At 53.0% G+C, this 26,532-nt stretch overlaps 3 protein-coding genes across 3 annotated transcripts; 2 read left to right on the top strand and 1 right to left on the bottom strand.

Moving 5' to 3' along the window:
• Positions 1-418: 418 nt before the first annotated feature.
• CLDN15 (claudin 15) lies at positions 419-5,344 on the top strand. Its single transcript, XM_006889804.1, has 5 exons — positions 419-635; positions 3,617-3,781; positions 4,789-4,870; positions 4,974-5,090; positions 5,206-5,344. Exons 1-5 carry the CDS (start codon positions 419-421, stop codon positions 5,342-5,344), a joined length of 720 nt encoding a protein of 239 aa, XP_006889866.1.
• A 3,525-nt stretch (positions 5,345-8,869) lies between these two features.
• On the bottom strand, positions 8,870-17,178 carry ZNHIT1 (zinc finger, HIT-type containing 1). The gene is made up of 5 exons (XM_006889709.1): positions 17,123-17,178; positions 9,737-9,907; positions 9,279-9,358; positions 8,985-9,154; positions 8,870-8,891 (listed from the first exon to the last, which is right to left on the bottom strand). Exons 1-5 carry the CDS (start codon positions 17,142-17,144, stop codon positions 8,870-8,872), a joined length of 465 nt encoding a protein of 154 aa, XP_006889771.1. The 5' UTR covers positions 17,145-17,178.
• Positions 17,179-18,040: 862 nt separating this feature from the next.
• PLOD3 (procollagen-lysine, 2-oxoglutarate 5-dioxygenase 3) lies at positions 18,041-25,212 on the top strand. The gene is made up of 19 exons (XM_006889710.1): positions 18,041-18,161; positions 18,450-18,541; positions 18,671-18,807; positions 18,904-19,067; positions 19,209-19,321; positions 19,495-19,558; positions 19,956-20,053; positions 20,240-20,341; positions 20,476-20,601; positions 20,779-20,900; positions 21,200-21,304; positions 21,426-21,551; positions 22,008-22,149; positions 22,244-22,357; positions 22,536-22,604; positions 23,275-23,379; positions 23,874-24,020; positions 24,285-24,410; positions 24,745-25,212. The coding sequence occupies exons 1-19, from the start codon at positions 18,041-18,043 to the stop codon at positions 24,898-24,900; spliced, it is 2,229 nt and encodes a 742-aa protein (XP_006889772.1). The 3' UTR covers positions 24,901-25,212.
• Positions 25,213-26,532: the final 1,320 nt, after the last annotated feature.

The following is a 26,532-nucleotide window of genomic DNA, read 5'->3' on the forward strand; positions in this document are numbered from 1 at the left end:
AAAGTTGAGCCAAACAAGCTTCTCCTTGGCTCCAAATGCCTCCCATGGGAGCCCCTCCTTGGCTGTATCCGTTAGTCACTCCCCGGTAAGTTCTCACCCCCCCACACACACCCTTTTGGGGCGGGGAGCCTGTGGTAGCCGAGAAGCTGGGGGAGGGAGTGGACTTTTGGCCCGTTTAGTTTATTCCCTCCATCTCCTGGTCGCCAGCTGCTGTTCGAGCCGTGGCTTAGTCTTCTCATCTATTGGGAAGGAGAGACCGAGAGAGGAGGGGACAGGACACGGCCAAAGCTACGGCTGCAGCCGGACCTTTCCTGCCCCTCCCTCCTTCCCTAGCCCCCTCAATTTCCCCTAGGATTCAGCTCGTCCCCTTCTGGGGGGCCCCAGCCCCAGGCACCCCTTGGGGGCCCTGCCTCCCAACATGTCGGTGGCTGTAGAGACCTTCGGCTTCTTAATGGCAGCTGTGGGGCTACTGATGCAGGGCTTGACCCTTCGACACAGCTCCTGGCGGGTGTCTACGGTGCACGGGAACGTCATCACCACCAACACCATCTTCGAGAACCTCTGGCATAGCTGTGCTACCGACTCCCTGGGAGTCTACAACTGCTGGGAGTTCCCGTCTATGCTGGCCCTCTCTGGTACTGGGTTGAGAACTTCGGGGAGCAAAGGGATATGGGGAGGTTGAAGGGAGATCCCAGGGGAGGTTGAAGGGAGATCCCAGGGGAGGGTGGGCACTGCCAGTTGTCAGGTCTTGAGTGACCATGGGGCCAGTTGGATACAGGCCAGGATACTGCCTCGGGGGCTGGGGCTGGGGAGGAGTGGAGACTTTGTCACACATGACCCCCGGCTCTTATCCTAACAGCCACCAGTGAGTGGCACTGTATCTTAGAGGTTACCGCTGAGCACTGGAGTCGGACGGCCAGGTTTAATTCCTTTCTGCCATTTGCTCCCTCTGTCGTGGACAGGACTTAAAGCAAGCTTGATTTTGGCCATCCGTAAAGTTAGAACTGGACTGCCAAGAAAGCAAAAAGGTCTTTCATAGAAAGAGTGAGTCCATGTTTCTCCTTGGAGGCTAGGATTTTGAAGCTCTGTCTCACATACTTTGGGCGTGTGGTCAGGAGGGACTGATCGCTGGGAGGAGAACATCATGCCGGGAGGGTGGAGGGACAGCGCAGGAGAGGAAGACCCCGGATGAGGTGGATTGATACAGTGACTGGGGCAGTGGGGGTGTATCAGAGTCGGTGAGACTGGCTCAAGACAGGGCAGGTTCAGAGCTGTTGTACATCAGGTCACTATGAATCACAGGTGACTCGGCAGCACATAACAACCACCACAAAGTTAGAATAATACAGTACAAGTTCTTCAGTGGTTGTGAGTTATGGGAGCTAAAACATGCAGAATGTTGGCATGATGTTAGAATACGTATGCACTCAAAACTTGACCAGCATTTCGCTTTAGGGTGGTGTAACTGGGGCTAGAGGGTGAGGAGGAGGCCCTGTCATGGATTGTAGGCGTTGATCCACTCAAGGCCTTAATGGCTACACCAGGTTTCCACTGGCCAGGACCCTCAGTCTCACAGTCTTACACTGAATTCTGAGGGGCCCTTTAAGACTTGATTCTGGTGCGATGGATGGAGTCTTGGGGGTCTGAGATCGAGTGGAGGGAGACAGCGTGTGTGTATCCTGTGTCTGGGGTTCTTGGGGGGCTAATGTGTGTAGCTCTTGGTCCAGCACAGTTCTTTGTGGTTGCTGTACCATCCTCCTGCTTCCCAGTTGTACCATATGGCTAACTTTCTCCTCCCCAGCACTTTCCCAGGCAAGTGTGCCCACTCCTCGCCCCTATCAGTGGGTCCCCCCGGAGCTGTCTAACTCTTCCAGGTGCCATACTGTAGAATGATGCTTCAGGTGCTGGGTTGGTGAGGAAGAGGAACTGAAGGCTAGAAACAAGGGGGAGCAGGGCTTCACAAATTCTCCTGGAGAGTTAAAGCATCTGTGTAGGTCTCTTGTACCACCTTTAATGCCACAATTGATGAAGGCAGCTACTGTCATCTTCCTGTTGCTATAGTAATGCTCCCTAAAGCTTTCACTGTATGATCTAGTCCAGAAGGTCAGGGCTAAATGGCCCAAAGGGATGTTAGAAGTGGCCAGTTCAACCACGTCAGCCACCCAATTCCACCTCCCCCGACCCCTGGATCCCAGAGTAAGCTTGGGACAGACTTATGGAGCTGGGGCGGCGGGGGGGGGGGGACTTTGCTGTGATCCCATCCGCCTGAGAGAGGCGCTACTTGGAACTCCTGGCCCAAAGGAGGACTCGGGACACGTGTAAGGCGTGTAGGGGCCATTATGAAAGTGATCTGGGCTCCAGGCTCCCACACAGGTTATTTCCGTTCACGGTTACAGCAACCTTGCTGCTGGAGGAAAGGTGGGAAACCTTTGCAAAATGAAGTGGCTCCTCTGGAGTCACAGAGGTGGGGGCGGGGGCATCGCTGGGAGTCTACTGCCTGACCTCGGCTGTGGATGCCTCACTCTTATTTAAAATCACCACCCCACTGGGCAGTCTCAGTTCCAGCCCCCAAGTCCATGCTTTTGCAGGCCTTCAGTGCTCTTCTCCTTTGGCTGCCACGGTCGGTCTCTCCACCCCTGGTGGAGGGCGCTGGATGGATGGATGAGCGAAGAAGGAAAGAGAGTAGGAGGGGATGGTGGGGTTCTAGGAGTGGCTGGCAGTGGGAAGGTGCTCCCAGAGAACTTTGTCCCTCCTCTCTACTCCCCAACTCCTGGCCATTACACATCCTCTTGGCAGGGACCCAGTCTTTCCCCTTGAGCCAATGATGACACTGCCCCACCCGAGAAAGGGGTGCAAGGTCCTTGAGAGTGCTTGGCAGCTGTCAAGGACAGACAATAGGGAAGGAGTGCTAAAGGGAGCCGGCACATCCCAAGATCTTTAAGAAAGGGGAAACTGAGGCACTGAAAGAATTAGTGCCAATAAAAGGACTTGGATTGGCTGGTTCTGAGCACATCCCACCCACCCTCTGGATAGAAATGCCCTCTACCTTCTGTCACAGGCCACCTCTGCCCCCTCCTGGTTACTCCGGGAAGCATCTCAGTCCAGTGACCCAGCATTGAGCTGGACATGAACTGGGATGAGGACAGTCTGGTGGACGGTGGGCACTTGGGCAGTTTCCAGAATATACAACAGATGGTAGCATGTGCTTTCAGAGCAGTGGTTCCCAACGGCGACAGCACCTGTCCCTCAGGGGATACTGGACAATGTCTGGAAACACTTGTCACAGCTGGGAGAGATGGTTGCTCCTGGCATCTAGTGGGTAGAGGCTGGGGTTTGCTGGTGAGCATGCAGCATTGAACAGGATAGCCTCTCAAAAAATCTCCTTCCCAGCCCCAAATGTCAGTAGGGCCAAGGTTGAGAAGCTGTTTAATAAAGCTCTAAGCAGCGTGCATCAAGCCCGGCTGCGGAAGAGGCAGGTGAGGTTTCAGGCAGACTCGGGAAGGAGGGAGGCGAGATTCCTCTGAGCCCAAGAGGCTAATGGAACCTTCACAGGCTGGAGAGGAGGCGGGATCCCCCGGGCTAGATGAGGGAGCTGACAGCTGTACCCCCTCCCCAGGGTACATCCAAGCCTGCCGGGCCATCATGATCACCGCCATCCTCCTGGGCTCCCTGGGCTTCCTCTTGGGCATGGTGGGCATGCGCTGCACAAACCTTGGGAACATGCCGACCTCCAGGAAAGCCAAGCTGGCGGCCACCGCGGGGGCCCTGCACATACTGACCGGTAACTGGGGGAAGGTCCTGGGAATGCAGTGGGGGTTGGGGCCACCCCTGGCTGTCTTCATCTCCAGCTCCTCATTTCTGGGCATGTTGCAAATACCTCACCCTCCTTTTTGTGTTGACACCCCCCCTCATGCTCAGCGCTTCCCCCACAGCCCATTCTCACCACAGGTACCCATTCCCTGTGCTGCCTACATGTGGGGCCATCAGCTCCCTCTGTGAGCCAGGTGTGGGACAGGCTTCAAGGAAGAGAGGCAGTCTTTGCTCCCTAGAACCTAACATCTAGATGGGAGAACAGGGTGGGTGCCAGGCACAAGTGCGCACAGTGCTGACTAGACACTGTTCGGTTTGCAGAATGTTTCCGTCCAGCTCTCACCGTAAGCTTGTGGAGGTTAGGGAGGTCGAGTCCTATTTTCCAGTTGGGGAACAAGCCTCAGGAAGGTCAGATGTCTAAATAAAGGACCCCAGAAAGTGGCAGGGGCACTCTGGTCATGTGGTCCTTAGTGAGGTCTCTAGTTAGACCAGTGGCTCTACAGAAGCCACCTCGCAAACCCCGGGAAGGGAAGGGTCCTGACTGGGTCACAGCATGTTTGTGTGAGAGCAGTGAGGCAAGGCTGTACCCAAGCAGTCTGGCTGCTGCCGCTCACAGCTGCGAGGCAGAGGTTATGTCACAGGCTGTGCAGGCTCACGAGAACCCAGAGGAAAAGCAAGCTGGGACAGGAAGGGCTTGGAGGGGGCAGATTCCAAATGAAGAAACTACGATGAAGACACTAGAGCAGGCAGGATGAGGTTTGGAGTGATGAGAGGTGAGACAAAGGGGGACTGGAGTTGGGGTCTTGAGTACTAGATTGAGAAGTTCACAGGAAGGTTTCTAAGAGTTAAAAGGAATTCAAAGAAATTGCTGCTTTTTAGACGCCCACATCCTCTTCTCTGGGCTGGCCCTTTCCCCAAGTTCCCTTCTGCCTCTGTGGCCACAGTGGGGTGCTAGTATGGTTGCCCTGCCTTCCCCAGGTTTCTGTGGGATGGTGGCCATCTCCTGGTATGCCTTCAACATCACCCGGGACTTCTTTGACCCCTTGTATCCTGGAACCAAGTGAGTGTGGAACTCAACCCTTGGCCAGTGGGTGGGACCCGGCCCTGTCCCCAGGGCTACCGCCTCTCCTGGCTTCTCACCTCTCCACTCCCTTCGTCCTCAGGTATGAGCTGGGCCCGGCCCTCTACCTGGGCTGGAGCGCCGCCCTGCTCAGCATCCTGGGGGGCGTGTGTCTCTTCTCCAGCTGCTGCTGCCCTCCTGAAGATGACCTGGCCCCCAGGTCAGAGACGAACAAACTGCAAGTGGCAGGGTTGAGGGTGGCGCTGTGGATGGGGGTGTCGGGGTAGGGGTGCAGAGCCACAGCCTCACCGCTGACCCTGTCTGCCCTCCAGCAGAATCTGGCTGCCCTCCAAGACTTCTCAGACTGTCAAGAAATCCTCGGGCCTCACTGTCCATCTGCGCTCAACGGCCTCGGACGCCTCCAAAGACAATGACAGCAACTTTGGCCAATATGGGAAGAACGCTTATGTGTAGGTCTAGTTTTTCGGACCCCATTTCCTTTCCCACTGGCCCAAGTGGAAGGTGCGATCCTGGGACCTCAGGTTCCAGCTGCTTCTCCTGGAAGTAACTTCGGGCATCAGCCACACTCCAGTGTGACCCAGATGCCATCCCCAGTTCTGACTTGTCTGAGAACCCCTCCAGTGTCCCCCCCCCAGGCTGGCAGTCTACTTCTGTGAACTCCGGAGGTGGAACCTCTAACTGAATCTGGGCTCTGGAGGTCCCCAGTTGTCTGTTTTCTATAGAAATATATGCATAAATAAATTTATATTGTGAACAGCTCAAGGGCTGATGATGCTCTAAGACAGTTGGCCGAGTGTTGGGGAGGAAGGGGTCCATCGTCTCTGGCTTTCCCTTCACCTCTCCTCCATCATCTGCTCTGCCCAGTTAGTTGCCAAATCCTATAATCCTTCTCTAGGTGAGTGTTTTACATCTACGTTCAACCTTTTCCAGGGCTGGTCCTGGGCCAGGCTCTCATCTGTTCTTGCCTTGAGGCCGTTACAGAATACCCTCACGGGGCTGTCCATCCCGCCCTTCCAAACTCCTCCACCAGCTAATCATTCCTCCTTTGGCAGTTGCAGTCTCAGAAAAGAGTCCAAGAGACCTGACTATTGCTTGGTCGTGGGAAGTTCTGATGGCCTAGTGGTAAGAAGACCCACCAAGGATGGGCAGTCTCCTCCCATGTGATTAACAGCCTCTGAAAACCAACTGGTGGGCCAGCTATGGGCCAGTTCTGACTTGACAACACACAACAACACAACTGCTGGGTCCTAACTCATCTTTCTGTCCACACATACCAGGCACCTTATCCCCAGCAAGGAAGCTAGGATCCCTCCAAGACTCACCCAGGGCCCCTACTGTGCTCCACCCAGGAGCAGCAGAGTGTTTGGAGCTGCTCCCGCGTAAGGGGTTCCATGGCCATTTCAGTCTGGGGAGGTGTGCATCTCCTACCCGTCTGCACTCTTCCTTTGTGAAGTTTGTCCCATTAGCCCAAGCCAGTCACATGGCCAACTCCAGAGTCAACATGGAAGGGATGGTAGACTCTGCCATCTCAATGTGATGTCTAGTCTAGCAACTGGGAGTTCTGGTAGCCTAGTGGTAAGAAGCTGCACTGCAAGCCCAAAGGCACGCAGTTTGAATCCACTACGTGCTTTGCAAGAGAAAGATGGGCAGTCTCCTCCCATGTGGTTTGCTGCCTCTAAGAACCCACTGGAGGGTCCGCTGTGGACCAACTCGACCACACACAGCAGTCTTACAATGTACCACGAGTACGTGTACCATCCTCTGTCAGAACGCGAGCAGATTTCTCTCCAAACAGGAGACAGACACTCGCTCGCTACCCTTCTAGCACCTCCATCGTTTCAGGCCTGCAAATTCCAACAGGAGGCAGCTGCATCTTTCTCTCAAGGAGTCACTGGTGGACTCGAACCACCAGAGCCACGTGGCTCAACTCACTAGGCTGTGCCACCAGTGCTCCTACCCGCCTTACCCAGTGTCTGACAATTCTGCAAGGCCTCCGAAGCTCCCAGGGAGACCTGCACCCCCAACCGTGAAGGAGGACTGAAGCCAGTTACCACTACCGCTGTCCACTCTGCATACGCGGCTGTCCCGAGACTCAGCGACACGACTCTTTATTACATTCAACAGATTCTGTGGGTCGGGAATTCAGACAGGACACACCACAGATGGCCGGTCTCTGATCTGTGACATCAGAGGATTCCATTAGAAAATGCGTGTAGCTGAGGGCTGCTCAACAACTGAGGTCTGGAATCTTCTGGAGGCATCTTTGCTAACATGACTAGGGCCAGTCCTGGGAGCTCAAGGCTCGCCTGAGTGGGGGTTGTCAGCACTAACAGTTTACGTATGTGGCTTCTTCACAGCGTGGCAGCGTCAGGATAGCTGGATTTCTCGCAGGCTGGCTCAGGGAACCAAGAACAAGTGTCCGAGCAGCTGGATGATCTAGCCTTAAAGGACATGGCAGGACTTCTACTCCACCAGCTGCTTGCTTGGCGGGAGAAGGATGGGCAACCTCCTCTCGTGCAATTAAGTGTCTCTGAGAATCCGCCGCAGGTTCAGCTATGGGTCAGTTCCGACTCGACCGCACACAATAATAATAATGACGACAACTAAAACAATAACAACAACAGCATGACTTCTGCTTTCTCCTCTACTTGAAGCTGTTCAGGTTCCAGGGAAGGGAACAAGAACTCTACCTTTTCATGGAAGGAGAGACAGAGTTTACAGTCACTTCTAGAAACCACATCTCTTGATCCTGTCCTCACCCCAGCTGCACATAGAGCTCTCACAGTACCACTTGCCCGACCCCGAGTCTTCAAAGAGAAAACGGGTCCTTAGGAAACACTGTCCTCAGAGACATCTGCACCAGCCCCAGAATGTTCTCAAAAGAGGGAAGAACATGCCTGTGACTAACTTGTCTGAGTTTCATTAACACTTTATTAAGGTCATTTGTTCCAACAAATACTTACTAAGCCTGTTTTTTTAATAGGCTTAATACAGAAACTACAAGATGCTTACAGCTTACAATGTTCTGAGAGTAAGAAGCTCTACACAGGAGTCTCTACCAGAATTCCCTGTGGTTCCTGGACATTCGTATTTACTATGCCAATAATTTCAGAGGGAGCTCTGGTGACTTAGTGGAAATGAACTGTGCTGTCAACGCAAAGGTACGTGGTTCGAATCCACCAGTTGCTCCTCTGGAGAAAGATGGACAACTCCTGTGTGGCTTATTGCCTCTGAAAACCCACTGAAGGGTCAGCTGTGGGTCGGTTCTGATTCAATGGCCCACACAACAACACTCACACACAGCAGCCCTTGACAGCTCCAGGGGCAATCCACCTTAGACTGGCAGCACCAAGGACAAGGGCCCACTCCAGTAAGTTCCAGACAACAGGTGCTCAAAGAGAGGCCAGCTTCTCCTACAGGACCATTCTACACCCTTCCTTCCCCATTCTCTCTCTACTTCCCTGTTACACAGCACTGACTCTACCTGCATTCAAAGATCCTCCTCACAGGAACTAAAACCAAAACCAAAATGAGTTAACTACCCTCACTCCTAAAAAAAGGACATGAAGCAGCAGCCAAGAAAGGGAGAGACATGGCAGTGGCAGGACGGGACAAAATCTCTGCAGGTGTAGGACACGGGGCAGATGACAGGGACAGGCAGTGGAGGAAGACAGGGAGGAAGCCAAGAGCCGTGAAGGGGTGAGCCAGGTGACTCATCACCCTTGCCCCCAAGTACCACCGAGCAAACCGGCAGGCCCCTCTCCTCACACACCTTTTACTACTAAAGCAACTGAGGGCCGAGGCCGCCTCCCCACCACAGGGAACGAGGCTGATCCCCCCAGTCAGTGAGATGCAAGTTCTGCTGATGAATGGTGACTCCTCCCTTGGTCCAGGGGAGGCTCCTTCCTTTTCCCAATGCCCCAGCTGAGCAAGGGGTGAAGCCCGGGGTGAAGGGCCTTCCTGGCCGGGGATCCAGGCTTAGACAGTCCACTTCAGACACCTGCAGAGAGAAGCAGCAGCTCAGGACATGAAGAGGTCTGCTGGGCGGAGGGCTGGGAGGGGTGGGGGGAACCCAACAAGGCTCCAAGCTCACCTGGTCTCCTGGTGGGTTCCCAGACAGCGCACCGTGCAGTACCGGGCACCACAGCTGACGCAGGTGTATGGGGAGGGGAAGCCACAAACAGCACAGAAGGGGCGCTGGGGGCGGGATGGGGGTCCTGCACAGGCTGTCAGGTAGTTGGGGCCCTCGGCCACACTCAGGTTCTGCAGAGGCAAGGGGGGCAGGCTCCATGAGTACTCCACCCACCTGTATATCCGTGGGGTCCACAGAGCCCCAGGCCCGTTCGTTCCCCATGGGGTCCTCCCCCCAGGGCAGCTCTTCTCTCACCTGCTCCTCCAACAGGGCCTGAAAGTTTTTTCGGAAGCGAAGTTTAAAATGATCACCTCGAGTTTTCTTCTTTTTCTTTCCTAGTGGTCAAGAGCAATCAGCTGTTTAACATGTCCCAAATGACATCACTCTTCTGTCCCATTGCTCTGACACACACTCGTCCTGGGTTCTAAGTCTGCCTCTCTCCACCATCCTTTCTCCTTTACCCGCCCCCCACCCCCAAACTTCTCAAATCCCAGCCAAGCTGTTTTCATAATCCCCAAAACCACAGCTTCTGGATGGAGCCAGGAAGGACCTCAAAGCTGGTCACCTCCATCTATTCTAGGTACATGACAGGAAAGGAGGCAGAGCCCAGAGCATAATGCTCTTCCCACAATCCTGGCCTTGACCTTTCCCGCTTCCTTTCAGCCTTATCTCCCGGTTCGGTGGTCCTTCCTTCCTCTCCCCACCAGCCTCACCAGTGTCGGCATCATCATCAAACTGCGGCAGCCTCTTGCCGAGCTGGGGGAGTCCCGCGTGGGGGTCGTCCTGGAAGTTGTCATTCTCTAAAGCTTCGAGCTGCCTGTTGATGCGGCGCTGCCGGGCTGCCCTGTCCAGCACCCGCCGCTGTCCGGGGTCCTGGGAGCGAACTGGAGGGGGCAGGGGAGGAACCAGGGGTCAAGCTCACAGAGCGGGGGTGGGGCGGCACACAGAGAAGACACCTGGGAGAAGAGACACCTGGGCAGGCCAGGCGCTGGGCAGGACGTCAGAGGCAGGGAGCCACTGTCCTCTGAGCTCATCCTGGTCACCAAGCCCTTTGGGCCTATTTCTTCTCCCTCTGGCTCCACTTCTTTCCCGGTTATTTCAGCCACTCAGGACTGTAGCTCTGTGGCCCAGTCTCAGAGGGAGCCACCTAAAGGCTTCCACAAGACTCCTCAGTGCAGAAATCACAAGGTGCTGGTGGAAGCCACTACTCACTCCAAGCGCCTGGGTTCCACCACACCCTTAAAGAACTGTGGCCTCTGCACTCAGCAGTTTCATTTCCTGCCCACACGTACAGATGCCCATCTCTCAGCCCTCCCTGGAGCAGAACTGCCCGAGTGCCCATCTCCTCCCCACTCCAGGTGGACACAGCCCTCGGGCCCCACCACTCAACAACCTTCAACCTCCAGAGCCCGTCTCTCTCCTCTCACATCTTCAACCTTCTTCTTCAACTGGTACTTCCCTTCAGTCTGATGACCTGCTAAACTTTCACACATCCACCCGACTCTACCAGGAGAAAGATGGGCAGTCTCCTCCCATGACATTTACTGTCTCTGAAAACCCGCTGGAGGGTCAGCTATGGGTCAGTTCTGACATGACACACCCAACCACCGCTACCCAGCTCTGCACCCACACTTCTTGAACCAATGCTGCCCCATGTTTCATCTCCTCACCCCCACACTTCTCAAGTCCAGCAATCCAACCTGCCCCTGACCACTCAGTGGGATCCACTGCACTCAAACCTGGGTGACCTGCAGTCACCATTTGATGGCCATGATCCCAATCGGCTTTGTCCGTTTCTCAAACTTTCCATTCCCTTGAATGTGACTTTGCTGGCGCCTCCCAGTCCAAACATATTCACCCTTTGCTTCCGTAACATGATTTATCATTCTCCCCTCTCTCTGGCAAGACTTCTCCATCTCCCATGTTGGCTGGCCTCCCCTGCCTCGAAGGAAAAGCTTTTCTGCTGGTCCGTCTCAATCTATACATTCCTCCTGGAATTTCTAGTGGAAACACAGGGCTCTATCATCCACACACAAAGTCTCTAACGTGGATTCTCTTGATACAGAACCTTTTCCTTTGTTCTAGAACGGGCTGTAAAACTGGTTTCAGGCTGAGCCCACCAACAAGGTGACTCAAAAATATAGCCATCAAGTCTGCTTCTCAGTCTAGATCCTGTGAACAGCACCATCTCCACAGACATCTAAGCCAGAAACCCCCAAGTCCTTTTACTTTTTTCCCCCATAACCATATTCGTTGTTCATCAGGTTCCAATAACACTAAGCATCATTTCTCTATATTCATTAAATATTTACTACGTGCCTGTAATCAGGACAGCAGCAGTGTTAGCAGCTACCACTTTACGTGCCAGGCATTATACTAAGCCCTCAGAATCAATTCAATCATTTAATCCTCCCATCTACTCTCTGAGATCTGTATCACTATCATATCCCCAGTTTCTTCAGGTTCAAAGGTTAAGAAACCTGCCCAGAGTTCACAGAGTTAAGTAAGCGGCCGGGGCAGAATTCAAAGCCAGAACTGCCCAGCCATGAACTGCCTCCCCTACCAGGTAATGAGCTATGTTCTGGGAATACAAGGGCTTTATGGTCTAGTGGGGGAAGAGAAATGATTCAACAAACAAGCACAGGGCAGCAGAGGATATGTTCGAGAAGAAGTTCAAAGTGAGATATACACATATATACACAGCACGTGACAGGAACCCCTCTCCCGATCCTGGCATGGTCAGGAAAGACTTCCCAGAGGAAGGTAAGTTTGAGCGGAAGCCCATCTGATGAAGTTAGCCTGGGGAGAAGTGGGGGTCATGTCAGGCTTTGATGAGAGACCCAAGTGCTTCCATGAACTGAAAGAAGTTCAGTATGGCTGGTATATAAAGTACCCGCAACAGGCCATTAAAAAGTATCTAAAGGAGTTTCAATTTCATGGCAGGGATGTTGACGACTCAGTAATTGGACTGGAAAAATCAACCTGGCCAGCAGTGTTCAGACCTTCACCTCTTCTTATCTGCATGACTTAACTACCAGCTCACAGCCTCGAGATCTGTGCAGTCCAATAAAACAGTCACATGTAGTCATTTAGATTCAAATGACATTAAATGTAAGGTTCCACTCTTAGTCTGATGAGAGTCACAATTTCAAGTCCTCAATACCCATGTTGCCTAGCGGCTGTAATATTAAACAGAGCAGACTAACAACATTTCCATCAACCTAGAAGTTTCCACAGGACAATGCTGCTCAAATCCTTGCAGTCTATCTTCAAGGCTGAAGCCAAAACTGCTGTGTCTCAAAGAGACATTTGCTTCAGTCACTTCCATCTGAAGCCTTGGTGGCTACTGACTGTCCTCTCCATAGAGGTCAAGCTCTTTCGGCAGTTTATACAGTGTCTTTACACTTTAACAATGAACTCACGCATGATGGACATTGTGAGGATGACACAAGACTCAGATCTTGTCTTCACAGGGGTGTTGTGAGCTGTTCTTGACTCAATGTTGTTGCTGTTGTTTGCCACTGAGTCGGAAACAACTCATCTTTCTCCTGAAGAGTATCTGGTGGATTCGAACTGCATGCCTTTGTGATTGCGGTGCAGCTTCTTACTGCTAGGCCACCACAGAAATCTCCAATGTAGCCTTTCTCCAGCCCCCTAAGCTTCCTTGTTGTTCCTCTACAAGCTCTGGACGGCAAATGTCGTTTCCTAAGTTGGTTTTTCTTGTTTCTCTGCCTTTGCATATTCAGTTCTCATTTCCAAGAGTCTCATTTCCCCAAGCGCCTCTATTGAGCAAAGCCACAACTTAACTTTCAAGATGGTAAGTGGGGGGTGGCACAAACACTTGCACACCTGTGTTCATCTCAACACTATTGACAACAGCAAAAAGATGGAAAACCCTCAAGTGCCCACCAAGAGATGAATGGATAAACAAGATGTGTACATACAAACAATGAAACACTGCTCAGTGATAAGGAAAAAAACAAGTCCTTCAAACATTTTAGAACAGGATGAACCTGGAGGGCATTAGGTTGAGGGAAACAGGCCAATCACAAAATCCAAATATTCTACCTGCTTTTATTTTATGAGATGACACAAACAGGTAAATATACAGAAAGAAATATTCATTAGTAGTTACCAGAGATGAGGGACGGAGTGAGATAGAGGGAAAGATAACACTGAATGCGTGGGAAGTGTACATATTGACAAAGGTAAATGCACGTATGTTTGTATCCACCCACATACAGTATTTTTTGGTTGGTGCTGCCGTTTCAAAATTGTATGTCATAGAACTCTAAGTCCTATGTCACCAAGAACTCCTCGTAGTGTGGTGGTTAAGGTGCGTAAGTGCTAACCAAAAGATCAGTGGGTCAAATCCACCAAGCACTCCTCCAGAGAAAGACGTGGCCATCAGTTCCATCAGTAAAACAGTCCAGCACTGGAAACTCTCTGGTGCTGTCCCACTCTGGCCTATAGAATCACTATGCATAGGAATTGACAAAAGTGGGTATATATGGATTTTTTTTTTACTTAAGGCCCATATATTTATAATAAGCCACATATACAACAGAGTTCTGGATATTTCTTAGCCATAATCAAATACCCAGCCAGGATGGGTTTATTGAGTTTGAAGGATCAGGACCAGAATCTCATGGAACATCTTGGTCACCTGGCATAATATAGTTTATAAAATTAAGTTTCCTGTCTCTTCTGGTCCCCACTGGCGATTCCTCATTTCCTTCGCCTACTCCCCCCACCCATCAAATTCTGCAGCCCTGTGACGTCATCCCTCCCCATCCTCACTCTTCTGCTCCCAACCCTCACCCCTTTGTATCCCCATACATGTTTTTCCACAATAAAATAAAAAATAAATAAAATAAAAATTCAGTTTGCAGAGAGCTTTGGTGGCCAAGTGATAAGAAGCTGTGCCACAATCTCAAAGATGCGCGGTTCGAATCTACCAGATACTCTGCTGGAGAAGGATGGGCAGTCCCCTTCTGTGCCAGTCAGATCCGACTCAACAGCACCAAACAACAACAAAATTATGTTTGTCTAAGTCCTAATGTGATAAGTAAAGTCTGAGGTTGTAAGTGTGCCAGTGGCCACCTAAGATATAACTACTGCCGTCCACTTGTCTGTGTGGGGTTGGGGTTGTGTGGAAGGGAGGGAAAGAAAACCAGACACTCAAAACAGACACCTGTCTATAATACAGTCTACACACAACATAACCCGCACCTGACACGAGAAGTGCCCAACGACCACTACTGACCATTCTAATCAGGACCACAATAGATGGATCCTGATAAAACAAAGAGAAAAATGTGGAACCTTCAAATTACTCACAAGAACAGATTTACTGTACTGTTTAAGACCCCTCAAGACTGTTGCTGTTGTTCTGTGCTGTCGAGTATCCTGTGTACAACAGCTCTGAACCCTGCCCTATGCTGAGACAACTGCAATGTCACTGACACACCTGCCCCTATAGCCCCCAAAACAGTGTCAATCCATGTCATCCAGGGTCTTCCTCCCCTGTGCTGTCCCTTCAACCTTCCAAGCATGATGTCCTTCTCCAAGGACTGGTCCCTCCTGGACACAATCCCAAAGTATGTGAGACAGAGCTTCAAAATCCTTTCCTCCAGAGAGCAACTTGATTTCACCTTCTCCAGGACCGGTGTGTTCTCTTGGCAGTCCACAGTATGTTCAATACTCTTCTCCAGCACCACAACTCAAAGGCATCCATTATTTTTCTATCATTAGTCATTGTCCAGCTCTCTGATGCACAGTAAGTAATCGCAAAGGCCATGGCCTAGATCAGGCACACCTTAGTCTCTAGACTGATATCGTTGCACATCAGCACTATGGAGAGGTCCCTGACAGCAGACTTTTCTAATCTAATTACTTTTTTAACTTCCTAACTGCTGGTTCCAAGAGTGTTGATTGTGGAGCCAAGCAAGCTAAAGCTGTTAACAATCTTAATCTCTTCCCTGTCTATCATTCTGCTGCCAATTGGCCCGTGGTAAGAACCTTTGTTTTCCTGATGTTCAGCTTCAATCCATATTGAAGATTGCAGTTCTTGACTTTCTGTTGCAGAAGCTGCAGGTCCTCCTCAGTTTCAGTGAGCAAGGTTGTGTATCTGCATAAATCTGTTGATGAGTCTTCCTCCAATTCTGATGCCACGTTCCTCCTCATAAAGACCAGCCTCTTGAATAATCTGTCCCGCATCCCTAACACACTCCTTTCCTGATTTTGAACTTTTTTTTTTTGCCAATTTTAAATACATCTTTATGATTTTGAACTTTTTTGTTCTTCAAGATTTTGTTCTTCAAATCTTGAATTAAACTAAGCCGGGATGTCACTGACAGCTAATGATAGATTAGTTTACAAAATACTTTCAGCTGTAAATACTCTAATCCTTTAAATAATCACCTATATGATTCTCACCACTGGGCCGATTAGCAGCATTATGATAGATGGTGAAGAGACTGACACTGTTATCAGTTTTAGTTTGCTTGGCTCCACAATCAACACTTTTGGTACCAGCAGCCAGGAAATCAAAAGATGGATTACACTGGGAAAGTCTGCGGTCACGGACATCTCCAGAGTACTGAAGAGCAACAACATCAGTCTGGAGACTAAGATGCACCTGATCCAGGTCATGGTCTTTGCAATTGCTTGCTATGCATCAGAGAGCTGGACAATGACTAGGGATGATAGAAAGAAAATTGATACACTGCAATCCCAGAGGCATGCGGTTCGAATCCACTATATGCTGGAGAAGGAGGGGCAATCTTCTTCTGTGCCAGTGTATCAGATTTGACAGCACACAACAACAACAACAAAAAAGAACTGATGTCTTTGAGCTGTGGGGCTAAAGAGGAGCGTTGAGTATACCATGGACTGCCAGGAGAAAAAAACAGGTTCATCCTAGAAGGGTTAAACCAGGTTGCTCCTTGGAGCAAAGGATTCCGAGACTTCATCTGACATACTTTGGGCATTTTGCCCAAGGAGGGACCAGTCCTTGGAGAGGGACATCATGCTTGGAAGGGTGGAGGGACAGCGCAGGAGAAGATGACCCTCAATAAGATGGATTCATTCAGTGACTGGGGTAATGGGAGTAGATGTGTTAGCGACAATAAAGGTTAAGTCCAGCACAGGATAGAACAGGTTTCAGGACTAATTTACATAAGGTCGCTATGAGTTGCAAGCGACTTGACAGCACAAAACAACAACATATGAGTATACAGTCAATATTTTTAAACAAAGGTGAAAAGTTAGGAGCCAGGAGAAATAGTTTCATAGAAACCGAACAGCCAGAATGAAAATACACACATACCTCGGACATAATGTAGCCTCGGTTACAGACACAAATAAAGTATCATAACAAAGTGTGTCCCACGACTTATCCTGATTTCCCAGTGTAGATGAAGCTATGTTTACATCGTGCTTTCGAGTCTGCAAAAGCATTGTGGAAACCACCAAAATGTGACAGAGACAAAAAGTGAGCACATACTGTTGGGTAAAGGTCAAGGACAGATTTGGGCGCAGGAGGGTTGCCACAAATCTTCAATCTGTAAAATATATCTGCAAGGCACAAGGTGAGACGCAGTAAACCGGGAGGTGTCCGTTAATGAGAACGTTCATTCACGCATCATTTAAGAACCAATGTCTGGACGATTTGCGTCGAGATTGCTGAATGAGAATCTAAACGGCTGTATCGACATTCACCAAGAATAATGTCAAATGTTGAATTCAAGTGTTTTCTTTCCTGCCAATCCTTCCTTGATGCTGGGTTGGGGGGCCACCGCCACTCCTGCCAGCAATCAGGTCCGAGGATTCCCTCCCACAGATCATCCTAAACAGCAGCAGCAGATCTTTACTAGTAGATCTAGAAAGCTATGTCCTGGCACAGAGAAATCGTGTTCCTCTTCCCAGCCCCAGCACCATACTAGGACCAGGTAGCAACAAAATAGAAAGCACAGCTTGACTATCCCGACGGCAGATCCAAGGCCTGGGAAGAGACGGGATGAATAACCAGCTGAGAAAACGCTAAAAGAAATTCTGATTTGGAAGAAGAAGGGGCGAACCGCAGCGTGACCACCTACCTGATGTTTTCTTCTCCACCATTTCCACCACCCAGCTGCTGGAGGAACCTGCTGCGCATGCGCTAAGGGATCCGCGTCAGGGGCGGAAGCTCCACTTCCGGTGGCGTGACCGAGACTCGGCGTCACGACGTGATGTTGTCATGGAGACAAGGACGCCTTCAGCCATATTTCCTAGGGGCAAGACTACTTCCGGCCTCGCAGTGACAACAGTAGAACTAGTGGAATCTCTGAAATGGCTTATTTTAAAGAGTTGGCGCTGGTGATCTTTCTTTCTTCGCTCTTTCAGTTGGTGCCGTCATCACAAAAGGAGGCGCTGAAGTCCCTCCCTGGGGAGAGGGGGTGGTGGGCAGGGCTTCCAAAGACCATGGGGCGGTCTGGATGGGACATCCGAGAGGTGTCGAGTGACCCTCTTGAGAAATCTCACTCATCCTCCTGCTCCCTCGGGCCACCGTCTCGCTGAAGACCCCTCGACCCCCTCCCTCCCGGGCCGGCCCCGCTGCCCGGCTCTACGGCGCCGCCGCGCTTGCATAGGCCCGCCTCCCGCCGGACCCTCCGCGGGTGATGACTTCCCCTCCCGGGGCTCCTGTTTCCTCATCTGTCAAGCGGGGTTGAGCCCGCCGGCTCCGACACAGCGCTGGGCCCTGGGGCCTCGTCCTGCGCGCTCCCGCCGCCCGCGCGCCCGCGCCCAGGCATAATCCTCTCCTTGTCTGGAGTGCGGGCGTCTAGAGGTTTCTGTAGCCTCCGGTTACGCCTTTTTTCCAGGGCGGAGCTGCAGCCTTGCTCCGCCTCGCTCCGGGGCCACCAGGCTGCCCGGGCCCCTCTCCCTTTCCCAGAGTACCCTCTCCGTGGCTGGGTCGGGATTCCAGCACGTAGCGCAGCCCCGCGTGGCCCTGTGTGCCCCTGTCCCCGCACCCCGCCATGGTCTCCTCGGGCCCGCGACTCTGCCTCCTCCTGCTGCTACTGTTGCTGCTGCTGCTGCCGCCGCCCCCTGCGGCCTCGGCCTCCGATCGCCCCCGGGGGGCCGACCGCGTCAACCCAGGTGAGGGCCTGGCCAGGAGAGTGGACGTTGGGCGGACGTGTCTGCTGGCCACTGCCCACTCTCATCCTGAGGTGGCCCCAGTTCCCACGCGAACTGACCAGATTCCTCCTGGGCGTCGGTCCTACCCTGCTTGCACTGGGATCAGATTTTAACTGGCTGGGGAAAGTTTGGAGGGGATAGGGAAGAGGGCGCAGCAGTCTGGTCAGCGGGGAGAGCTAGTAGAAGCGTGGGCAGGGAGGACATGAAGCTGGGGTCGTGGGTCTTGAGTGCCAATTCTGCTGGTGGCAGACAAGCTGCTAGTGATCACCGTGGCCACTGCCCAGACGGAGGGATACCGGCGCTTCCTGCGGTCAGCAGAGTTCTTCAACTATACTGTGCGGGTGAGGACAGGCCGGTTCCCTAGCCCCTGGGGAGTGGGCGGAGGGGAATACGTGACCCTAACAGTGAACCCAGGAGTAGTACCCCCTTAGCCAACCGAGCCACGCTGACACGATGGGTCATCTTCACAGACCCTGGGCCTGGGCCAGGAGTGGCGAGGAGGTGATGTGGCCAGAACAGTGGGTGGTGGACAGAAGGTGCGATGGTTAAAGAAGGAAATGGAGAAGTACGCAGACCGGGAGGATATGGTCATCATGTTTGTGGACAGGTAAAGGGAGCTGGGCGCCGAGAGGGTGATGGGGAGAGGGTTCCAAGGCCGCCTTCCCGCTGGTCCAGCTGCTCCTCCTCCTCTTCCTGGTTCCAGCTACGATGTGATTCTGGCTGGCAGCCCCTCAGAGCTGCTGAAGAAGTTCATGCAGACTGGCAGTCGCCTGCTCTTCTCTGCAGAGAGCTTCTGCTGGCCCGAGTGGGCACTAGCCGAGCAGTACCCTGAGGTGGGCACGGGCAAGCGCTTCCTCAACTCTGGTGGTGAGTGGCAGAGTGCCTGAGAGGGAGGGGCCCAGAAAGGTGGGACATGGAGCGTTCCAGATACTTGAGGACTGGAGAAGGAGTGGGGACTGACCTATGGGACCCTGGCAGCCTTAGGGTCAACGCCTCCCCTTCCTTCAGGATTCATCGGCTTTGCCCCCACCATCCACCAAATCGTCCGCCAGTGGAAGTACAAGGATGATAGCGACGACCAGCTGTTCTACACTCAGCTCTACCTGGACCCAGGCCTGAGGGTAGGGAGGGCAGAGTGGATGGTGGTTTGCCACTCAGGCGAGGATGAGAGGCCTCAGGCTGAATGGAAAAAGATGTGGGGAGTTTGGGGACATTGAAAAGAGAAATGAATAGGAAAAGATGCTTCCACTGCTTCCCTCTCCTCTAGTTAACTCTCCTCTCTCATCCCACCCAGGAGAAACTCAGCCTTAGCCTGGATCACAAGTCCCGGATCTTTCAGAACCTCAATGGAGCTCTAGGTGAGGAGGAAAGGTGGTCAGAAGTCAGGGGTGGGCAATGAGAACAGCTTCTGCAGCTGGGGCTCCTGTATTTGGGAGGCACTCCCAGTGTAAATGGGGGGGGGGTCTACAACTCATCTTTATGTTAACTTCATGAGATGTTGTCACAACTGGCATCTGAATACTTACTGCCCTATCCGGCTGTGAAGAGGAGAGACTGGCTCTGTGGGTTTGTAACTTGCTCAAGGTTGCAGGGTAGTAAGTAGGGGAGCTCCCCGAGGTGATAGGGAGTGAAGGGGCCACATTGCAGAGGCTCTTTGGCTCAGGATCCTCTTTCTGCTGTAAAGAAATGGAGAAGATGTTGCTTGGCAAAGAATGGGGGGACAGAGGGATCCGACACCTGATCTCTCTTCCACAGATGAGGTAGTTTTAAAGTTTGATCGGAATCGTGTGCGTATCCGAAACGTGGCCTATGACACACTCCCTGTCGTCATCCATGGCAATGGTCCCACGAAGGTACCCCGGTGGCTTGTGCCCTCAGAAGCCCCGTCCCCATCCGGCCCTCTGCCCTCAACCCTCAGCAGGGCATCTGGGAAGGATATGAGGCATGCCTCTCATTCTCCTGCCTGTCTGCCTGACCTCCCTCATCCCCACTCCTGGACTCCTCTCCCTCCTCAGCCATTCCTAACATCTCCCCAACAGCTCCAGCTGAATTACCTGGGAAACTATGTCCCCAATGGCTGGACTCCAGAGGGAGGCTGTGGGTTCTGTGACCTGGACCAGAGGTCACTCCCGGGGGGGCAGGTAAGGAGGGGTGACAGCATCGAAGCAGGGATGCAGTGGAGGGCGTGGACCCAGACCCCCAGGTGCCTCCCACCTGGGCGAGCGGGGAGCATGGTGCTGGGCCTCGCCTGACCCTGGTGTGTTGTGTGTTCCAGCCTCCCCCCCGGGTGCTACTAGCCGTGTTTGTGGAGCAGCCCACCCCGTTCCTGCCCCGCTTCCTGCAGCGGCTGCTGCTCCTGGACTATCCCCCTGACAGGGTCACCCTTTTCCTGCACAACAACGTGAGACCCCCTAACAGGCCCCTCCCTGTGCTTCCTCCAAGGGACCCTTCCCCAGCCCTAAGCAGAACCCCTCCACCCAAGGGGAGCCTGCCTCCTTGACAGACGCCTTCCTACACCTCTCCTTTCACCCCCAGCGCCCCATCTCTTCTGCCACTCAGTGCCCCATCTCTTATCCAGGAGGTGTACCACGAGCCCCACATTGCAGACTCCTGGCCACAGCTCCAGGACCATTTCCTGGCCGTGAAGCTGGTGGGGCCTGAGGAGGCCCTGACCCCAGGCGAGGCCAGAGACATGGCCATGTGAGTACTCACCTTCCTCTGTCCACTCCACAGCCCCAGTCACCATTCCTCCACCTGGTGCTAGTGCCACCCTCCATCCAGCCTCCACCCTCCTGCCCTTCCCTATAGCTCACAGACAGGTGTGCACTAGAGGCCCCCGAGAGAAAGGCACTGGCATCCCCTGTGCCCCCATTCTCTTTTGCCTCTGGTCTTTTTTGCCAGGTTTCAGCCCACCTTCTTCTTACAATCAAAAAGTGTGTAAGGAGGGCTTCCCCACTTGCCCCCCGTTTTTAGATCATCTGTGGTTCTCTCGCCTCTAGGGACCACTGTCGACAAGACCCTGAGTGTGACTTCTACTTCAGCCTGGATGCAGATGCTGTCCTCACCAACCCACAGACCCTGCGCATCCTCGTTGAGGAGAACAGGTGACTTGTCCGGCTCAGCCAGGGGCCCCCAGCTGGTCCTCAGGGAATCCCCCTGCAGCTGGCCTGAGGCGCCCTTTGGCCTCCCCACTCTGCCTCGCCTTCACCTCAGCTTTGTCCATAGGAAGGTGATCGCTCCCATGCTTTCCCGCCACGGGAAGCTGTGGTCCAACTTCTGGGGCGCCCTCAGCCCTGACGAGTACTATGCCCGCTCTGAGGACTACGTGGAGCTGGTGCAGCGCAAGCGAGTGTGAGTCAGCACCCCCTCATCCCAGGCCTGTGTAGAACCCAGCTCTGTCCCCATCTCCGCCCTGACCTGTGTAGACCCCAGCACGCCCCCACCTCGGCCCAGGCCTGTGTAGACCCCAGCATGGTTCCCATCTCTGCTCAGGCCTGTGCAGACCCCAGAAAGGTCCCCATCTCCACCTAGGCCTGTGTAGACCCCAGCACACCCCCACCTCGGCCCAGGCCTGTGTAAAACCTCCTCTTCAGTCTCCTGCCTTGTTAACAGTTAGAGGTGCAGTGCTGGGGCAGTGGGGACCCACTGGGTTGATTGGGAGAAGAGATGATTGCGATCAGCCGTGCTTGACAGAGGAAGCAGTAGGGCTCAAGGAGTAGGGTGACCCAGGAGAAGGGGTGCTGGGATGGACCAGTCACAGAGTAAGGGTTCCTCTGACTGTTCTGACCATCGTGTGGGCCCCTCCAGGGGCGTGTGGAATGTGCCCTACATCTCCCAGGCATATTTGATCCGTGGAGAGACCCTGCGGACAGAGCTGACCCAGAGGGAGGTGTTCGCCAGCAGCGACACTGACCCGGACATGGCCTTCTGTAAGAGCCTGCGGGACAAGGTGAGCGGGACGGGGCCTGGAGTGCAGAGCCGGGGCCTGATGCTGGGACGCTGCCATCGAGGGTCTCCTTCACCACCCCCTCACCCCATTCCAGGCCATCTTCCTGCACCTCAGCAATCGGCACGAGTTTGGTCGGCTGCTGGCCACTTCCCGGTACGACATAGATCACCTGCACCCCGACCTCTGGCAGATCTTTGACAATCCTGTGGTGAGTCGGGGTGCGCGTGCCCAGCCCTCAGTAGGGGCCATCCCGCAACCGAGGAGCACCCCCTGTGCAGGGCCTGATGCTGCCAGGGAGGGGCTGGTCAGGCAGGGCTTCTGGGGTGGGGTACAGAGATCACACAGGGTACTAAGGTGAACTCCTGACACCCTAAACCTCTCCCTAGGACTGGAAGGAACAGTATATTCATGAGAACTACACCCGGGCCCTTGAAGGGGAAGGAATAGTTGAGCAGGTGAGGCCCTCTCCAGACCCCTTACACCCTGATACCCCAGGTTTTCTGCTCTGGGAAGATGAAGACAGAGCAACTAAGACTTCAGCCCGTGCTCCACCATACTCCCTCCTCCACGTTCATCACAGTAGCTCCTTTTTTAAATCTTTTTGGACATGATGGTAGTTTGGATAAAATTGGGTTTTTAAAGAAAGAAATGGGCGAGCTCTGGTGGCCTAGTGGAAAGAAACTGCAACTACAGTCTCAGAGGTGCATGGTTCAAATCCACCAGATGCTCTGCTGGAGAAGGAGGAACAATCTCCTCCTGTACCAGTCAGATCTGATTTGACGGTACACACAAAAAATAATGAAATAAAATAGATTTTAAAAAAAAGAAAGAAAGAAAGAAATGTGCTGTTGTACAGAAGTCTTTAAACCACTGCTCTAGACTCAGCGGTCCCAGACCCCTCTTGCCTATCCACTTGTGCTTTGCCTGACCCTTCTCAGCACTTCCTGGTTCTCCACTACCGCCTCTCCAACTCCCCTCCCCCAGCCCTCGCCCATTCCCAAGCACAGTCTCCCTCTGCCCCCCAGCTTCTGTCCTCTTCCAGCTTCCTCGCTGCCTCGCCTCCGTTTGCTGTCTGACCCCTTCCCCGCTTCGGACATCACCCCAGCCCCGTTGCCCTGTTCACAGCCATGCCCAGATGTGTACTGGTTCCCACTGCTCTCAGACCAGATGTGTGACGAGCTGGTGGAAGAGATGGAACACTATGGCCAGTGGTCAGGAGGCCGACATGAGGTGAGGGGGCAGCATGGGGTAGCCCCTGGAGGAGACACTGGGGGGATCTGGAGAGTAGAAGCATAAAGGAGTGCCAAGCAGAAGGACCCCATGGGGTGTACCGTCCACCCACCATCCCTCCATCCACTCAGCACGTGTTCTTTGGACATGCCCTGGTCCTGAACGAGACAGTGCAGGCATAATGGGCATTAGTGCAGGCTGGGTCCTGCCCTTCCAGGATGTGCCATGTGGGTGGGGGAGATGAAACAGTAGCAGCAGCACCAACTCGGAGGCAGTGGGAGCCGCAAGGGGGCCCTGGGCCCAGGCTGAGGGAGCCAAAAAGAAGTGGTGACTTAGAGCGCCACCAGAAGTGAGTCAGGCCGAGAGGTAGTTGAGGAGACTGTTCCTAAGCATAAGTTTTAGGGCCTGGAGTGAGAGGAAGGAGAAACCTAGAGCTGCCCTGAGGGAGCCCAGCCCAGAGGATGTGGGGGTCACTCAGTGCCCACTGCCCACAGGATTCCAGGCTGGCCGGAGGCTACGAGAACGTGCCCACAGTGGACATCCACATGAAGCAGGTGGGCTATGAGGACCAGTGGCTGCAGTTGCTGAGGACGTACGTGGGGCCAATGACAGAGACCTTATTCCCTGGCTACCACACCAAGGTGGGTCATGGCCCCCTTCGTCCTTCCACACCAGGCTGGAAGCCCCTTCGGTCCTTCCATGGCCTAAGAAGGAGAGATTGCAGGAAGGAGCCCTGGGAGGGACACTGCCGGTGAAACGGAGGGCTTAGCAGGGCTCAGCTCTGGCACCATCACAGTGAGACCTCTGCAGGGCAAGGGCCTGGGGGGCCTGCGCTGTCTCTAGACAGAGGCGGGAAGCTCCCTGCACCTCACAGCCACTCAGCCTCCTCTTTCCTGTCCCCACAGACCCGGGCAGTGATGAACTTCGTGGTTCGCTACCGGCCAGATGAGCAGCCTTCCCTGCGGCCGCACCACGACTCCTCCACCTTCACCCTCAATGTTGCTCTCAACCACAAGGGTCTGGATTATGAGGTTAGCCCCTGCCCCACTCGCACGTCAGGGGAGAGCCTACGCACACTCCCCAACTCCCCTCCCAGCCTCTTGCCTGACCTGTTCACCTTTCTCAGTTACTACGGGGCCAGAATCAACTCCTGATTCCCTTCTGCTTGGCTGCCTGCCATCCCTCCCAGGCCTCCCCCCTACCAGCCTCTGCCATCCCCCGAGGGCCCCCCCCCCGGTCTCTTCTTGCCCTTGGCCCTCTGGTCAGCCTCTCATCACTCCACCCCCTGGCCCAGACGCCCATGCACTTCCAATGCCTCAGTCACCATGTCCGTTTACTCTCCCCTTCTGTTTCCTTCTCCTGCAGGGAGGCGGCTGCCGCTTTCTGCGCTATGACTGTGTGATCTCATCTCCACGGAAGGGCTGGGGTCTCCTGCACCCCGGCCGCCTCACCCATTACCACGAGGGGCTGCCCACCACTCAGGGCACACGCTACATCATGGTGTCCTTTGTCGACCCCTGACATTCAACCACTCTGCCAAACCTTCCCACCACTGTGCCTTCTTGAGGGGCCTGGGTGTGGCCCCCGTCCTTGGAGAGGGGGGCTCTGTCTGTCTCCTCACTTCTTGTGTGTACGTTCTGTGTGCCTGGAACTGAATGTGTCACTTCGTTCCCCAACATGCGGCCCTCTCAGGAAGCTCCTGGATCCCCCATTCCCTCTCTTCAACTCCCAACAGGTCTTAGGAGAGGGCTTCTGAGGGTCCCCAGTTTGATAAATTATTACATTTTCTCAGCCTCCTTCCTCTACCAATAAAGGAGGATTTGTAACTCTTGAGTCCAGCGCTTTTCTTCACTAAACCTATGGACCTTGTATCTCTTCCTGCCCGCAGAGTAGAGGGGAGACCCCATCTACTCCACAAAGAACGAGCAGAGAAGAAAGGGGAGGAGCAGAACGCGAGACCCACAAGGGAACCTGCTGTCACGTCGTTTTCTCTCTCCTCTGCGTCATGTGAGCTGGGAAAATCCCAGAAGGGCCAGAATGAAAAGGACTCCCTTGTCAGTTCCCAGAAACCCCGGCCCCAGGCCCTGCTCCCAAACTCTTCTCCATGACTCACCAATCATTTCATCTCACTTTTTCCTTGTGTAAAAGATGGAAATACATATTTAAATTCAGAGGCATCAGTATAGTACCTATACTGTGTAGTACCTATTTCCAGAACTTTTTCATCATCCCAAGCACATACTTTATACCCATTGGACAATAATTCATTTTCCCCTCCCCTAGCCCTGGAAACTAAACTACTTTCTGTTCCTATGAATGTGCTTGTTCCAGAAACTTCACATAAGTGAAAATCCTGCACTATTTGGCTCTTTGTAGCTGTTCTGAATGTGAACATTGGTGTACAAGTATGTATTTGAATATTTTTAACTCTTTTGGCATAGATCTAGAATTTGGATTGATGATTGTTGTTAGATGCTATTCACGTTTTGTTCAAGACACTAATTTTACAGTCACTACATGGTGGCAGCACTCTTCCTGCGTCCTCCTTGTGATTCCTGTTTCCTCTCACCCTCCTATCCTTTCCTACGTTCTGATCTTTACCTCTGGGCAAACGCTGCCCTTTTAAACTTACAGTTGACGGTTCTTAGGAATGAGTACATCCTCTTGTTATTGTTTACATCACAAACCTGGGTGCTGTTTAGCTAAAAGTTGAACCACAAAGGTGAATTTAGTCCCAGACTCACAGGGATTCCACCAGTTTCTCTCAGATCAGCAAACCAGGCCATTTTTCTAGTTTGGAGTTTGGTTCCTCACTCTTCTCCCCCTTTGACCAGGCCCCTTTACTGTAATTCCTTTTCAAGTCACCAGCAGTGGGACCAGGCACATCAGGTTTTCCTGGTGAGGTTATGTCTCCATTAATCTTTTGGACAAATCATTTCTTCTTTTTTCCCAATGAATTTTTATATTAATTGTGACTTTAAAGATGGATTTTCGTTTATTCACTGTGCACATTTTCCTCTCTCTTCCTCCTCCACCAGTTTACTTTTTTTAAGAAAAATATTCATTCATTGTTGCATGATTTTCTCCCTTTCCCTCCCCTAGTCCACTTTTCAATGCACCTCTTATTCGGGACTCTTGTCATACATATAATTC

The sequence above is a fragment of the Elephantulus edwardii genome, unplaced genomic scaffold, assembly GCF_000299155.1.
Source record: "Elephantulus edwardii isolate Elephantulus edwardi_28Jun2011 unplaced genomic scaffold, EleEdw1.0 scaffold00080, whole genome shotgun sequence".
Lineage (NCBI taxonomy): Eukaryota > Metazoa > Chordata > Mammalia > Macroscelidea > Macroscelididae > Elephantulus > Elephantulus edwardii.